The sequence below is a fragment of the Aulonocara stuartgranti genome, assembly GCF_965226115.1.
Source record: "Aulonocara stuartgranti genome assembly, chromosome: 23".
Lineage (NCBI taxonomy): Eukaryota > Metazoa > Chordata > Actinopteri > Cichliformes > Cichlidae > Aulonocara > Aulonocara stuartgranti.
In genome coordinates this window covers 40,396,466-40,412,579 of record NC_138958.1, presented here as the reverse complement: position 1 = coordinate 40,412,579, position 16,114 = coordinate 40,396,466, and the positions used below count along the sequence as shown (strand labels likewise).

At 41.2% G+C, this 16,114-nt stretch overlaps 1 protein-coding gene and 1 long non-coding RNA gene across 7 annotated transcripts in view; one reads left to right on the top strand and one right to left on the bottom strand.

The window, feature by feature from the left end:
* mcf2la (mcf.2 cell line derived transforming sequence-like a) overlaps window positions 1–16,114 on the bottom strand; it is a 57,586-nt gene that overhangs the window by 24,236 nt on the left and 17,236 nt on the right. For 4 of the 6 annotated variants that reach the window (XM_082523310.1, XM_082523308.1, XM_082523311.1 and 1 more), the window contains one exon: window positions 2,133–2,216. In XM_082523310.1, the coding sequence (XP_082379436.1) occupies window positions 2,133–2,216 (84 nt within the window). Of the gene's footprint in view, window positions 1–2,132; window positions 2,217–4,079; window positions 4,167–14,814; window positions 15,063–16,114 lie in introns of those variants that run through there. The other 2 variants (XM_082523309.1, XM_082523312.1) reach the window with 2 other exon arrangements.
* On the top strand, window positions 11,399–12,357 carry LOC309699998. The gene is made up of 3 exons (XR_014274550.1): window positions 11,399–11,469; window positions 11,538–11,629; window positions 12,306–12,357. It is a non-coding gene; the product is annotated as an uncharacterized lncRNA (long non-coding RNA).

The window sequence follows — 16,114 nt, the reverse complement described above, 5'->3', positions numbered from 1 at the left end:
CACACACACACACACACACACACACACACACACACACACACACACACACACACACACTTCTCTTTGGTTGGCAGGTCAAGTTTCAAAGCAGAACATTGGGGCGATGAATTATTCACATGCCGTCACTGGTCAGGCAGTATCGTCATGGTAACCCAATACAGAGCTCTAAGAGTAGGTTTCTGTGCTGACATGTTTGTTTCATGTTGCTTTGTGTGCATTTTGTGTGAGTGGTTGGTTATGATTGCCTGCATGGCTTCTATCTGGGCCAACCTATCATCAGTAACTGACAAGTTTTTCCCACATTGGGGTCCCACAGAGGGGTCCAGGACCAGCTGGGATCAGAACTCTTTTTCTTTATTCTGGTTGAATCTGCCCGTAGAGTTTCACTGCATTTTCATGTGGATTTGTACACTACTCCATCATGTTGTCTCAAATGAGTTTTTTTGGTCATGTTGGGATTTTTTGTTTTTCCTTTGTTTGGGGCAGGTACCATGTGATGCATACGTTTTTGTGGGCCGTTGCTCTCTCTCTCTCTCTCTCTCCCAGCTCCTGGTTATTTTTGTGTTTTTCATGAGTCTGATTTGTAATGAATGAGAATATTTTTGTTCACCCCCCCCCCCTTTTTTTTCCCTTCTCTTAGCAGTTCTTTCCTGCCATGCCTGCTTTGTTTGTTTTTGTTTTTTTTAAGTAAACACCTGAAAACCACCTCCATACTAGAGTAAAAAATATGACGACAACCTTTTTGCAATCAGGGAAAAAAAATAACAAGACAAAATTGCATTGAATTTCTTTACTTTGAGTTGCACACAACTGTTTACAAAGTTGAGCTTGATTACACAAGGCAACTTGTCGCCAAGCAATTGCAGTCTGATTTAGAAACACTGCAATCACTCTCAGACAGACAGATCAAGGTTTGCACATAACTGTCATCTAATTTATAAACAAAAAAAAGTCAACATACTGCTAGTGTCACGTGTCTTTGCAACAGAGGACTCAACTCAGCTGGTTGTATTCTGGTATAAGAGCAAGGTTGCGGAGCGCCTGAGTCATTTTATAGTTAAACAACTATTTTGCAGGAACTATGTCACTATTTGTGGAAGAATTTCCGAATTTCTGTAGCCACAGACTTGCAATTTCTGCAAATCAATCATAGTTAATGCCATATTGTCACAGACCCCATTCTACCTGACTCCATCAGATAGCATCGTCTTGATGGAACAAAGTTCCTTTCAACATGGAAACTGACTGCAAGTAGACACAGACCTTGTTCCCATCTTCGAAGCCCAATTGTTGTCCCAATTTCAAAGACAATAATATAGTTCATTGCACACGGTCACAATAATTTTGTTAGTGCTGCATCAACATTTTCCCAGAGTGTGAAGGATAGTAAATTGGTCCCACATATAGTTTATAGCTTTGCAGACACAGAAAGGTCCAAATATATCTGCAGCGCAAAGCAAAACCCTTAAGGTATTACGCTTCAATGAAATCAAAATTATTTAAACTTTTATTTTTTTATTTTATGAGTTAAAATATTGGTAACTACACAAACAGAAGCAAATAAATTATCAAAAGGTTAAAAGCCTTTCACAAAGTGTCGCTTTGGCTGTCATGTAAGTATGAGCGGAACTATTTTTGGACTCTGCCGGACATATCCACCTTCACGTCCTGGAAGTGTTTTTGCTGCCAGAGACATTTATATTTTTTTTTAATTGCACCAACAGTTTTGTTACATAGAAGAGCGCAAGTAGAGAGAGGACTGCGTTTCACTGAGCTACACAGACACAAAGATATAATTAGATTCTAAAGAGTTAGGCCAATTGCGCTATGTTTATAACCCCCATTAGCTCTGCCCCGACATAAATTCCCCTGTTCACACACATGAATGTGTTTGTTAGCAACTCAATTGTCCAGTTTAATCTAATCCATGCTGCACATTTGGAAAGACACCGAGATCTCTCTGGGGTCACTCGTTCATCATGAGTTTCACCACTAAGTCACTGACATGGATAAGCTGATTCAAAGAGCCGGGTTTACTCGCATGTTCTTTACATATCAAAAGGAGGAGAAAGTTATGTATGTCTTGAAATAATTAACTGCCACTTTGTGCATGTGTATAATATCAAACCAACCTGGCAGGATGGCAAACTGTTTCTGGAGTTCAGAGCCGATTTGTGCTGCATACATAGGAGTATCATCCTTTTGCACGATGTCATCTAAACAAAGAAACAGAAAACAGTATGTTAGAAAACAAAGTCTCCAAACCAAAATCCACTGTCAACTCTTTTGCCAATATAACCAACAGCTGAACTTTTTTTTTTTTTAAAGTGTGTTTATATATAAATATGTGGAAGGTGTAAAAGGGGAGGAGCATGGGAAGTAGGGCGAAATAAAGAGGGCAGGGCACATGAAAAAAGGAGGGAGTAAAATGAGAAAATCCAAAAAGGAGAAAGAGTAAAAAAGGGTAAAAGTAATGTAGACTGGAGATGAAGTAAACACCATTTGGATTTCCTCTGTCCTGTGGTCAGGCTGGATTACAGTAATCTCATTTAGCCCTTTGAGACATGTAGAGACAGAGAGATAGAGAAAAAGCACTCTCCCCCCTCTGATTTGGCTGCCATGTGTGAGCCATGTATGCCAAAAACAGGGATTGGATTGTTAACTGTGTCCGATCATGTGTGCATCTGTGAATGAAAACTGAGAATTTATAATGTCATCTAAGTGTGTATGATGGAGCATCGCTACGTGTGTGTGTGTGTCTCTGAGTGTGTGCAGACAAATGCTGGCACCGCGGCTGGTGTGAGCAAAGTGTGGCAAGGTTTACTAGCAGTATGGTGTGGACTGGCAGTGAGATGCATTAATTACCATCCAAGTGCAACCCAAACAAACTGTTCACATTTTTATAAAGGGACCATCGACCCAAAAATTGCAACACCAGACTGATTATAGGATCTTTAGAAGAGTCACTGTTTTAATCTCATCTAGGATAAGCTTTGTGGTGAAAGTGATGGATGAGGTTTAAAAGCTCCACTTTTCTCTCTGATAACAAACTGCATATAAAAGATGGAAATAGGCCACCGTGAGGTTAACAGTGTGGATGTCTCCAATTCACAATCACAAGCTAACCATAGACAACAACACACTCTCTTTTTATTTTCTGCTGTGGTCATAGTGTAAATGGAAGTGACAGACTTGTCTACAAACACTGGCCTGCTGCCCTCCCTGATGGTAAAAGCTGCCCTTTCGAAACACTGGAAGCACAACTTCAACTTTTACTACTACTTATCTAGTAGTTAGCAAGTTGTTTGCAGCATGAAACATGAAAAACAAAAAAACTGACAAACTACGGGCCACCGTAGTTTGATAGCTAGCCACAACAATGTGCTAGCTATCAAAGCAATTACTAGAAGGTTTTTGGTTAAGCACCTTCTCTGCAACTGATTTCACCCAGCAAGAGCCGGCAAACTGCAGGAACCACTCGCCAGCCTCCCAAGGCAACCAGTGGTTCTATCACATCCAATATGGCACACAACTCTTAAGCAATGTGCATCTGATATCACATTAGAACTGTCAATAGACAGTCCAAAAAGCTATTAAGGGCTAGCTAATCTAACTGTAACACTGTCAGCCAATCAGACATGTGTCAGACATGTGAACTGGACGCAGAGTTATACAAACTAACACTCTCTCTTCTTAGACTTTATTTCTCTGAGATGTGCCTTACTTGCTCCCTCTTTAAATCTCTAAATCTAATCCTGTAGTTATTAAAGATGTTAACGCACAACGATATGTTCAGCGAGTCTATTGTTAATTACCAAAGTGTGAATGCGTCATTTTACGGTAAACACAAAGTGCAGCTGAGGCCATCAGCGATGTTATCAGGCGGTCATAAACCAGGACTTGTGAGTCACTTGAGCCAAACAACTAAAAACAGTCTGTAACAGCATGAAACCTTTAGTCTGTGGGAAAATAAGACAGAATGACCACACTGGAGAACAAAGCAATCCACTCATACCAGACTAAAGCACTGCAGGTGATCACATAATTGGCATTCTTCGTCACAAATATCCTCAGACTACCTGTAAAAACTGTGCGCATGCTGATGTTTGTTGGTCATTTCCTTCTTTAATCTGTGGCACCGTCGGTCTATGCAGCAGCTCCATATGATGCAGCAACCCCCTGGGATTAAGAGCTTAAAGCTTCAGTAATGCTACATACATTGTGTCAGCGTACGATTGGCTAGACAGTGACTCATACTACAGATTGTACGTCTCATGTTTTTTGTGAAGTCAACATATGTTACAGTATGAGCAGCTGTTCACAGGATGTTTGAGATGCTCTTGGAACTTGCTTTAAAAATTATTAAAGAAGTAAAACAAAGTATACTGTAAGTAGCTCTGGTCAGGAAGGAACATGGTGTCCTGGGGGTGTACAGCAATAACTCACTCACACTTTGGTAAAGTCAGAGGTAAAGCTTTACAGATTTTAGGAGATTATCCAAAAAAAAAAAAAAAGCAGTGATTATTGCAGAAAAAACAACCAAACAAGAGGAGAATCGGAGCAGTGACTGGGTCAAGACAGAAGAAGAAATGGCTTAAAAAAAGGACAGAGGAAGATAAAAGTAAACGGTCTAAGAGTGGAAAAAGAGAGATGGTTGACTTGGCACTAATCCAGGTCCACTTATTAGACTCAAACCGACCACAGAGCTTCCAGCAAAAATCAACCACTCTGTAATTTAACACAAAAAAAACCCAGAAACTGTATGTAATTAGCTTCTACTACAGCAGAGACAAAGAGGAAGGGGGCGTGCTTTAAAATCTGAGTTCATGGTGCCTTTGAGCAAAGCAATGAGTGCTGAATGAAGAACAATTTGTTTTCTGGAAGGACAAAGGATATAATGAAGGAAATGTTTTATTTGTATATGATATACAGTATAGGAGGCAGACTGTGTGTGAGCAAGTGTGTTGTCATATGTCAGAGTGTGTGTTTGAGTGTTGTGGGATCACTGGGCCAGCTGTCAGTTCAATGTGTCAGGCAGTAAGCTCTGGCTAAGGCCCAAGCTCTGACTAACAGCAAGACATGTGCAGCGCTCTCTGACTCTGAATATACTTTAAGCGTGCAAGTGTCCGCATCTTTGACCTTACAGCAAGAGAGTTGGTTTTATTTCAAAATAAAACCAACTCTCAGACTAAATCTCAAGCGATGCGATCATGCGATTTGCAATACTTCATGTCACAGTGTGTCCAGTTCATGGATGGATTTGCCATTTCAACCAGATGGAGTTAAAGCTCCTTTAGTCGGTCATTTCCTACATTAGCCATGCCTTAGGATGAGTACTTGCAGCTGTTAGTGTTAAATACAAGTCAGTAAAGTAGCTGTGAAAGCATCAGTAAGTGATCGTCCAACTAAGAAGATGCATTTTTAAATGCTTGAAATAGTTTCCTGCTGCATGCAAAAATCTACTTTGTAAGACATTTCTTTCCTCCCCCAATTGAACATCATATTTTTATGAAAATGTAAGAACATTTGTAGAGAACAATTTCATTTAGCTGAAATAACCTGCACAGTGCTCATGGTTTGTGAACTATATGGGTGAATGGTGCAGATATATCAGACATTCAGGCGTCGGGCAGCTTTTCACTGCTGCTGAAACTCTCAAACGGCTCGCTTTGTCCTCAGTGGAATGAATGAAATCAAACTATAGTGGCGAGGCTGCGAGCGAAACCCTTTTACCCACCAAACAACACACACACACTGGAAGTGGGACAAGGCAGCCAAACACAAATAGTGATTATGGGGGGCCTCGAAAGAATGCCCCACCCCCTCCTTATACCCTTCCCCCCAGGCCTCTGACACCCCTTCCCAAATTCATTCATCCTTTTCTCAGGGGCTTATCTGAAGGACAAATAATATGTATCCCAGCAATCTTATGCATTAGGAAAATATTACACCATTATTAACTTTTATCAAGTGTATTGTATTTCTAAAGGGCTCTATTCAGCAGTTAAAATAACTTTTAAGTTAATGTTAAGTACAACTCGGATGAAGACATATGTGCTGCATGAACGCATCATTTCAGGATTAATATGCAGCTGCAGCTGCGGTCTACTAAATCGGATCATTTCACACTCCTAAATGTCTCCAGCTGTATTCTTGGTTGTATATATGAGGGAGGAAAAGACCTGGATTTAAAGGGGTGAAAAGAGGGAAAAGGAAGCAGTTGGGGGAAAAAACAAAAACTGTAGAGGTGCTCTCGTCTCAATAAGATGATATGGAGGACAGGGTTTCTTTACACATGCCTACATATTTAATGTGTTGGCCTGGTGCTAGCCGATACCGTGGATGTGATCTCTCTGTGGCAGAGGGTCAGGAGGAGCGCCACAGTTTAAAACCATAAAACACACAGCATCCAACATTATGCGATGTTGAGCATGTTCTCATCACCATCACACTACAGATGATGTGGAGTCTCGTGATCTGAAAGGTTGTAAACAGCCCAGTGTTGGGAGGAGAACACTGACGTGAATATTATTCAAACGTCAAACATTCTGCAAAGTTGCGGCTTCAGCACTGACCTGCTGCACATGCCGCAGCTTATGTTTTCAAATCACAGCTATTAACTTTCTTTTACATTTGTTCATATAGTTTTGTTCTCCTTGATGGCAGCTCTGTCAGTTCCACAGGTTTCTGTCCTGGGACCAGTTCTATCTGCATTATACATGCTTCGCTTAGGCAATATTATTACAAGGCATCATGCATTTTCAGTGCTATGCAGATGACACCCAATTTTATCTTTCAACGAAGCCAGATGACACGCAACGATTAATTAAACTGCAGGACTGCCTTAAAGACAAAGACCTACATGACCCCTGAACTCCTGCTCCTAAATTCAGATAAAACTGAGGTTATTGAGCCCCAACCAAAAGGGGTTTTGGTTTCTTCGCCCAGTCACTACATGCATGCCCGTAGGTGATGATTGTTGGAGTTCTCTGTATTATTGTAGAGCATTTACCTCACAATGAAAACCGTAAAACTGTTGTTGTTATAAGAATTAATGTTGCTGTTGCTACAGAGTTATTGCGGTTATTGCAGATGTGCAAATCAAAAGCAAAAAAAGCAGACACAGTTGGCAGCAAAGTCTAAATATATTGGAGTATATTTTAAAAAAGGAAGAGAGTACATGCGAGTAAGAAGACTGTCACATGAGTTTGAACTTTAGCTTCCTTTTATGCTTACTGTATTTACTGTGTGGGGAAGTTCGCAATGTCATATTAAGATAAACGTTTATTTGTCTGTCATATGAGAAATGATTCTCAGGATTAACATGTCACCCCAACTCTGAGGAGAATGAAAGGCAGCAGCCCAATTAAGTCCTATAAAAGCCAGACTGTTGTCGCCAATACATTGTATTACCATCACCCAGATGGACACACACATCCTGTTCCTTTGTTCTGCAGTCATGCTCCTACAGGTTTTCATCACTAAACACACATTGTCGGTTCAAAGACGGCAGCCAGCTGTTCTCTGCTTGTTGACGGCTGCCAGCATCGATGGCTGGTCAAAGCTCAAAGCCGCAGGAAGCCAGATAGCTGACTGGAGTGCAGTCAAACACACGTGACTATACACACAAGTGCATAGACATGACCCTCGCTGAGGACCGTGCAAACAAAAACAGCCAGGATGTGGTTGGACACAGAGGTGCACAACACACAGAGAGAACCTTAGATAGACACAACAAGACATAAGCAAATGGAGAAGTATTATTACGGTCCACTGATGGCTATAAGTCCCGCTTAAAATGCAACATTTAAACCTTTTGTTCCCCCTAATGTTGTGCCTGTGTTTTGTTAGGGCACAAATCTCAGCCTGCGCCAATTCTGTGCTGCCCTCATCATTACAGATAAACTGGTAAATGATTGGTTGTTGATGCTGCAATCTATAGATGTTGTTAACCCCATTTTAACCTTCTTCTAGTATGCAGTTTATAACTTTTAGTACATTTTAGATTACGTGTTTATGGGAGAGAAAGAACTCAACCATGGACCAGTGATACTTGATTTAGATTCTTAACACAAAATTAATCATTTAGATTGTAAAAGGATCAAACTGATGGAAAACCTGAAGCAGACAGGATGAATTTCACTGAGACACATGTCCACCAGCACTCAGGCGCGTCACTGAGACCTTAAGCTCTGCATCTGCTGCTATGGTATGCACCAAATGGAAAAGGACCGACTTGGAATGTAGACTCGAAGGCACTAGGTAGGGGAATCCGGTGAGGGCGTGGCATGCAGGGCTAAAAGTTGTTGCATTGGTGTTAAATACCAGCTCAGAGAGATGGCCAGTTGTGTGCACATTTGTGTGAGTTACATGCTGAGAAGCAACACAACCATTCTGCAGCTGTGTATGTGTGTGTGTGCATGTGAGGGAATCCAAGCTTTATTATCTGGCATTATAGTCCGGGTTTACCAACGCTCCATCTGTCACTGCTGTGGTGCTTCTACCACACACACACACACACACACACACACACACACACACACACACGATAAGGGCTGGCATGCACACACCGTGCCAAACAACTGGGTCACAGGGCCAACAGTGATCTGGAATGCATGTGAATTTGGTGCCCATCCCCACACCCACAGCTTCAACTACAGGGGCTCAAGAAAGATTAGCAGGTCGAAAAACATGTTCTTATTTGATGTCTGAAGCTACAGCTGTAAGTGTTCAGTCAGCTGGAGCACCTAGGTTTCACTGAATAGAGTCCAGGTGAATTATTACTTATTATTTACATTTACCAATGCTGAACAACATGCCTATCCAAGTGTGTTTTCCAGGACCTCCACGCCCTGCCAAGGAGACCCTACAGACACAGGTGGTCCGATATATCATGTTTCAGGTTTGCAACTGTTTCATTTGGCTGTAAAAGGTTATTACGACTGGATTTGTGTACAAGTAGAGCTGGGCGATATGAGATTTTTTCATATCACGATATGTTTTTTTCATTTCAGGCGATAACGATATCTATCACGATATAAGCCAAATAACTATATTTGTAAGATTTAAATGTGCCGTTGCTCACAAGTAAAATGTGAAATAATCAGCAGCTTGTTTTTATTTAAATATTTATTTCCCATAATAAGTTCAACAGGGTAGATGTACTTAAGGAAAATGAGACTTTTTCAGATAAATAAAGGCAAATATTGCAAACTACAAAAGAAAGGCAGCCGCTAAAGCGTTTAAGTTTCAAAATAGAACAAACGAAACAGACTAAATTGTCAATTCCACTTAGAAACAAAGTATTAATTCTAAAAATAAATCTTAGTTTGTTTTACAGAAGAACAGACAAAACTGACTAACTTTTGTCAATATCAAATAAACTGAGAACTAAAAGGAAATTCTCAATCTCTCCTTGTTGTATAGCTGAGCTTTTCAAACAGTTTTAACAGTTACTTTAGTCTGACAAAAGCCGAATGACGAATTAGCGCTTCCAGTCAGAGACTGAGGCTACGTCCACACGTACACGGGTATTTTTGAAAACGGAGATTTTCCGTTTTCGTTTTAAAAAAATAATCCCGTCCACACATAAAGGCAGAAATGAAGGAAAACGGTGCTATGAACATGCCAAAGCAGCAGGTGGCGCTAAATTCCTAACCGTGCAGAAATGTTGGCCAATCAGAAGTCTAGAAGCCTCGGTGGGAAAAAGTAAACAAAGCTGGGGCATAGAAGCAGAACCGAGTCGTATGTGTGGACGAACAGTAACTGTGTGTATATGTAAGCATTTAAACACTGCAGAGAGTAGAATTAACAGTATTGTAGAAATTCATTTCACCGAAACAATAACGTGGCGCACAGTGTGACGCATGCACCAGTTTATTGTATTTCCAGACTTGCTTTCGGCACAATTTACAGTGCACGCTACTCTGTTTTTTGTCAGACTTGAAATAGCCGAAATACCTTCACACTACGGAACTTCTATGGCTCTTCCGTTCGACAATCTCTCCGGCATTGGAACCATCATCTGTTTTCTCTTCGGTCACGCTCGGTTGATTTTTCTAGTCGGTACACTCATTTCCTCCATTACCCGCTGGCTGCTTCCCAAACAAACACACGTGCGGCTTGGCACTTGTGCTGTACATAACAAGTCAGGCGACGTGAAGCTGCGGCTGTGATTGGTTCGGCTCTGCGCTACTTAATTTGGATCGGCCGACCTTTTTTTTTTTTTTTTTTTTTTTTTTAAGAGGACAAGAGCGGCGAGGTCTATCGCGATAGCTTAATTTCTCTATCGAGTAAAAGTTATATCGCGATAGATATCGTTATCGTTCTATCGCCCAGCTCTATGTACAAGTTATTTATATTTAGAAGTGTAAAGAAAAAATAGTTTCACTGGTGGTGAAAACATAATATATCAATTTCTGGATTTATTTTTTACCTACTCTCCAAACCAATCGCTTGAAACCACCTTAAATCACCAAATGTACATTTTACAAGCTTTTTCTTGGCGAAAGATTAAGATTAAATCTTCAACTTAAAAAGGCCAAGAAGACGAAAGCTATGTCCTCTGAGTCCAGTCCACTGCGTTAGAAATCCAGAACAATAGCTTTAGGCTTTACTCGGTCACTGGCAGCGAGCCCCAATCTACTGAATAGATGGTGGCATCATCATCTCAGCAAAACAACACACTACTGTCCCTCTGTCTACAGTCTGCGCTGCCATCACAACACACACACGGACACACAATCCCTCTCAGGCATGGTTCCCACTCTGCGCGGAAGCAAAGTGCGCAAAAATCTGCAAATGAATACACACACGTACCCTTTCAGGCAGCATTAAGCGTTTTAATGAAACAATAATAATATTGATTTGTGTTACACAAGTGAATGCAGCCCTTTATTGCCTGCTGACGTCAAGACAAGTTTGTGCAGAATCGTTCTTTATTCAGCAAATGTGCTTCTGCTGTTCTGCCCCAGTGCAAGCGCCCAAAATAGGAAGCTCCAAGCACCGTGCAAAGCGTCAACTTTTGAACGGTGCATCAAGGACATGTACATCAGCTTTGACAAGTGAAACTTATTTTTATCAGTCTGTTAACTTAGCACTAATTAGCATGTGTGTGACTGAACTGCACCCATGTGGCCCACTGATGCTCCTTTCCAATCAAGCATGGAAGTATTCTAGTTCCAGCTGCTAACATTAGCACACCACCTTCTCATCCACATATGGTCACGTCTGGCTCCAAAAAATACAAAATAAAAAAATGCTGAGGCTTCAAATGGGTTCATGCACCACCTTCAAGTACAAGAAAAGGAATTCACCTATTAGTTAAAGGTAATTTTAGTCTATTTACGCTCACACGCTGTTAAAACAACCAGACCATGTCTTTCCTTTGTTTTTGCAGCAAGTGCAACAGTGTGAAATGACTCGAATGTCTGAGTGCGTCAGCATGAACCAGACCCGCCATTCCATAAGGTAATTTGTGAATAATTGAGCCATCTAGGTGGCTCAGTAATTGATGTGACCCTCCTGAACCCCACCAGGTGACAAACATTACCTGATCTTGGCTACAGACTTGAGCTCCGTCGTGGGAATTTCAGAATCTAGAAACTCCCAAACGGGCTGGGAGCCGTCGGTAAATCTGTGGTGCACCTCACTAAACTACAAAGCATGTACTCGCAATTTTGTGGGTTTAAAATCCAGGTCCTCCTCCCTTCCTCTCCCCCTCTCCCCACCACTAGAGAGGAAAAAAGAAAACATACAGTAATAGCACAAGCTGAGTGCAAAACCAGCAGATATAACAGCAGCCCTTTTTTAGTTGCCTCTGGCTATAGCTACCAGTCATTACACTACACAGAACAAAGAACATGAGAAGTGAAAGACAGTGGGGAGGAAGAAAGAAAGGGGGGGAAATTACATACTAGGAGAGAAAAAGAAGGAGGCAGCCAGTAAGGAAGGAATCCAATAGCCCTGTGTTTTTACTTGCCTGAAAAGGACCCTCCAGTTGCAGAGAAAAGCTAACACCACCACTTTTTTTTTTTTTTTTTAATATATTGACATCATGCCCTGGAAGTAAGCCTTATTTCTTAGAATAGTCTTAAAAGTCACTAACACTGGGCCAGATTCACTTCAAGATGGATTTAGCATCATTAAGTCATCACAGATTCCAGATATTTTTCCCTCTCTGGTGTAGTTTCTCCATGTAGTCAAGGTTGTATGACTCTGCAGAATGCTTTAGTATAATTTACATGTGATTATAGGTGTCTAATGCTCCACTTTTGACGAAAGCCCTTCAACTCTGATATTCGCAGAGGAAAGTCAACTTTGAAGAGTAATCCAGTGCCGTGATATTGGCTAGCAAAGAAATCTGATCTGAAGCCGAGTGGGTCACGATTAAAAGGTCAGCGATACTTCAGAGGAAGTTAGAATGCTTTTTAAAGCTTAGTAGAGCCTGCTGAAGAGGCAGAAATTTAGTTCTGCTTCTTCCTGACCCAGGACAGTTTGAGTTTGCACTACATGTATGACAGAATGTATTTTTCAGCAGTGTCAGAAGAGGCTACAAGCTCTGCAGTGTAGTATGTAAAAGAGATGGCCATTTGCCAGGCAGTAATGGCTCTACTAAAACAGCACGGGAAGTCCAGGATCCAGACTGAGCCTTTGTGTCAGTTTTTTTTTTTGTTATCGCATTAAAATGCATTATCTACCTGTACCTTCTAGCACTTGTAACATAACTATAACAAATGCAAAGTTGCAGGTTTTTTTTTTACATGACTGGGAAATGTTTACCAAAAAGTCAGAGACTGTATAAAACAGATGGTCACAGCCACAAGAACATCAACAGTTTGTTAATGGACTTCCATTTTACGGTTGAAGGCTGAAGTCTGGCATTCGGGCCGTCACCGTGGCGTTTTATTGGAGTCAGAAGCGATCATATTTGAATGATATGGAAATGAGTGCTAAGTTATGAGCTAATGCTTGCAAGCTTAGATAGAAAGTTGCATTCAAAGACACACAGAAGCCTGTCAATTCACCAAAAAGTCACATTAAAATGAGACCACACACACACACACACACACACACACACACACACACACACACTTTTTGGGATTTCGGGGTGCATCTTCTAAGCAATATTAAACAGCAAGAGGTCCCTAAGGCTGACTGAAACTGTATTAGCCTGACAAATGTGTCACTTGTATTCAATACACTTAATATGTTGCATTTTATTATTAACCCAAACTCCTGCTCACTGAGATCATGAAAGATTAATTTAGCTGTGTGTGTGTGTGTGTGTGCCACTCTAGGATCAAACAAATCAACTTTATAAAAAAGCAGCTACGGCTGCTAAATCCAGCGCAAACACTGGATTTTACCTCGATGTTAATGCTTCCTGTTTCTCAGATCATAAGGCACTGACATACACACGTATATCAGTGGCCTTGCGGGGACACAGTCACGACTTGCCGATTTCTAATCTCGACTTGGCAAAAGTAAGAAAGGAAAGGTTGATACCTCTGTGGTGTGTTTGCCCGTGCATGAACGGGCTAAGCTCGTGAGATAACTTCAGCCCATCTGCTAGCAGATCAAACACGCTCACTCTCTGCACAGCAACACGAAACAGGCTCACAAAACAAACACTACTTTGCACACACACCTGAGGGGCCATGAAAGGCTCGACCAAAAATCTCTATGGATTCATATAAACTCTGCGGCTTTTTTTTAGTTTTCCATTTTTCCACAACAGAGCAAACAAAAAAAAAAAAAAAAGGCCAAATAGATGAGATGGAGTCAAATGACGTGCGCGCAAACACGCACAGAGGGTGGAAATAAGGGGGAGGAGATGTTGACATTCAAAGTCTCAAAAGCGTTTTGTCCCAACGCTGCTTCCAACTGACAAGAGGAAACGCACTGTGTTAGTTAATGGGACGAAAGTGATTAACATGCTGTCAGCGTGCCCCACTGAGTACTGTAACTGTGGGTAAACAGACCTTGTATAAACACACACACACCTCACTTCAACGCACAAACAGGACCTCGGGACAAAATGCACTGTCCACTTCAGATTTGATTATGTAACCGTCTGATGGACCATAGTGCCTTTAGCAGGAAGAGCATCTTTGTGCAGTGAGACAAAAATCAATGTCAGACCATGCTCACTCATCTCCTTCATTCATAAATTGGGTTACCCTCACCAGCCGAGCTCCTCATGACATGAGTGATCTCTCACACAGCCTTAACTTTGATGGGTTTATGTGTCAAAAAGGTTTCTATTCTACCACAACAACAGCCTTTAGTACAATATTCTTTGTTTTCTGAAAGTTCACTTCCCTGCTGATCTCTGCATTAGTTTTATCAATATGACCTTTTCAGGAAAAACAGCAACATTTTTTAAGACAATGTGTTGCCATTTACCATAGCAGCACCATGTTGAAATCCTCTGTGTGCAGAGGATAGGATCTACTACACTTTAGGTCTACACCAGGTTACTCTAGACATATTTTCAGCAATCTTGCACGTGCTTTGGCTCAGTTTCAGTGCTGCTACAGTCTTCACTAGATGATGATCAAGTCTGATTGGCTAACTCAAGTCAGTTATTACCCTCATTAGTCTGTTTTTTGTTGTCTAAGATCTTAAGTGGACAGTGGACTCTCCTTTCTCACCAGGTTTACCTCTGATACCAGAGTGCACAGGTAACAACTGCACTGAGTCAACAGAGCAAGAACTAAATGCATACAAAGAGAAACACACCTGCAGAATTCCCACAATCTTAACTTTGCCCAAAACCAGACAATCACACACATTTATACACACACACTCTACCTGTCATCATCTTCAGCTGCAGCCATAGCCTGGTGATTTCGTGGCAGAGTTGAGACACTCTGTTCAATGCCATTGTTTGTTTAGGGAGTGCATGTGTGTGTGTCCACCTCCCCGCCTCTAACACACACACACACACACAGAGTTAAAACACGCTCACGCACGGCCGCATATTCTGTCAGAGAACATCTCGGTGGAAGTTACGGGAGTCCATTCTGCTCCAGCCGCTGACTGAGCTGTCACTGCTCAGCACAGCCCCCACACACACACACTCACACACACCCTCTCTGTCTGTGCCAGCCAGGAGGCGGAGCTTCTGGAGCATCCAGCCCGCCCCCTGGCTGAGAACATGGAAGAGAACATGGAAGTCTATTATTATTATTATTATTATTATTATTATTATCATCATTATCAAATTACTATACTATAACTTTTTAATTGTACTAAATGTACAATTTAGCTTCAGTAATATTTGTCTTGAATATCAGGCAGTATGTAATATGATCTAAATTCACTGTAAAAAAAGGATCTCTTGGCCAATGCTAATCAGCTTTTAGGAGTCTGTCTGTCTTCCTGATTCAGCCTCTTCGTGTAACCAAACAGACATAAATTAGCTTAAATGTAATTTGAGATTTTGGCACCCGGTTCCTTTAAAACAAGAGCAGAGTATGTACACAAATGTAAGCAAATAAAACAAACACGCTTTGAAATGGAAGCCTCCGTTTTCTTCCGCTTCTCTCGCACCATCGTACAGGCACAAAAGACACACATAATGCCACTGGGGTCAGCAGGGGGACCCCCTGCTTCACTCTCACACACAAACTGAAAATTTTGACTCTGGGGAGTTTAATTCACGTAAAGGCAGCCTTGCTGCCGCTGAACAGTCTCAGATTTAGTGGGTTTCAACATGCTTTATTTTACTACTACTGCTACGTTACTCTTCATTTCTATATACAAAAAAAATCTGAGAAAAAATTTTAATCAATTCAAATTTGTGATAAAAACACTCATTAACTGAACACACACATGCTCCTAAGTCGCCTTAAAACAGTATCTTCTTTCAAAGTGAAATATGTGCTGCTCTGCCAGAAAGTGACTGTACATTTATCTAATTTCCTTTAGAGCAAGGCTGTCAAACATAAGGCTCGAGGTCCAAAATCGGCCCGACAAAGACTCCAGTCTGACCCTGGTTAGCTTTGGAAAATGTGAAGGAGGGCATAGATTTTGCATTTTTTAGAGCTTTTCCTACTGGTAAAGACCTCCACAATAGTCGTTCATACCACACTAAAGTAATTAAGTAATA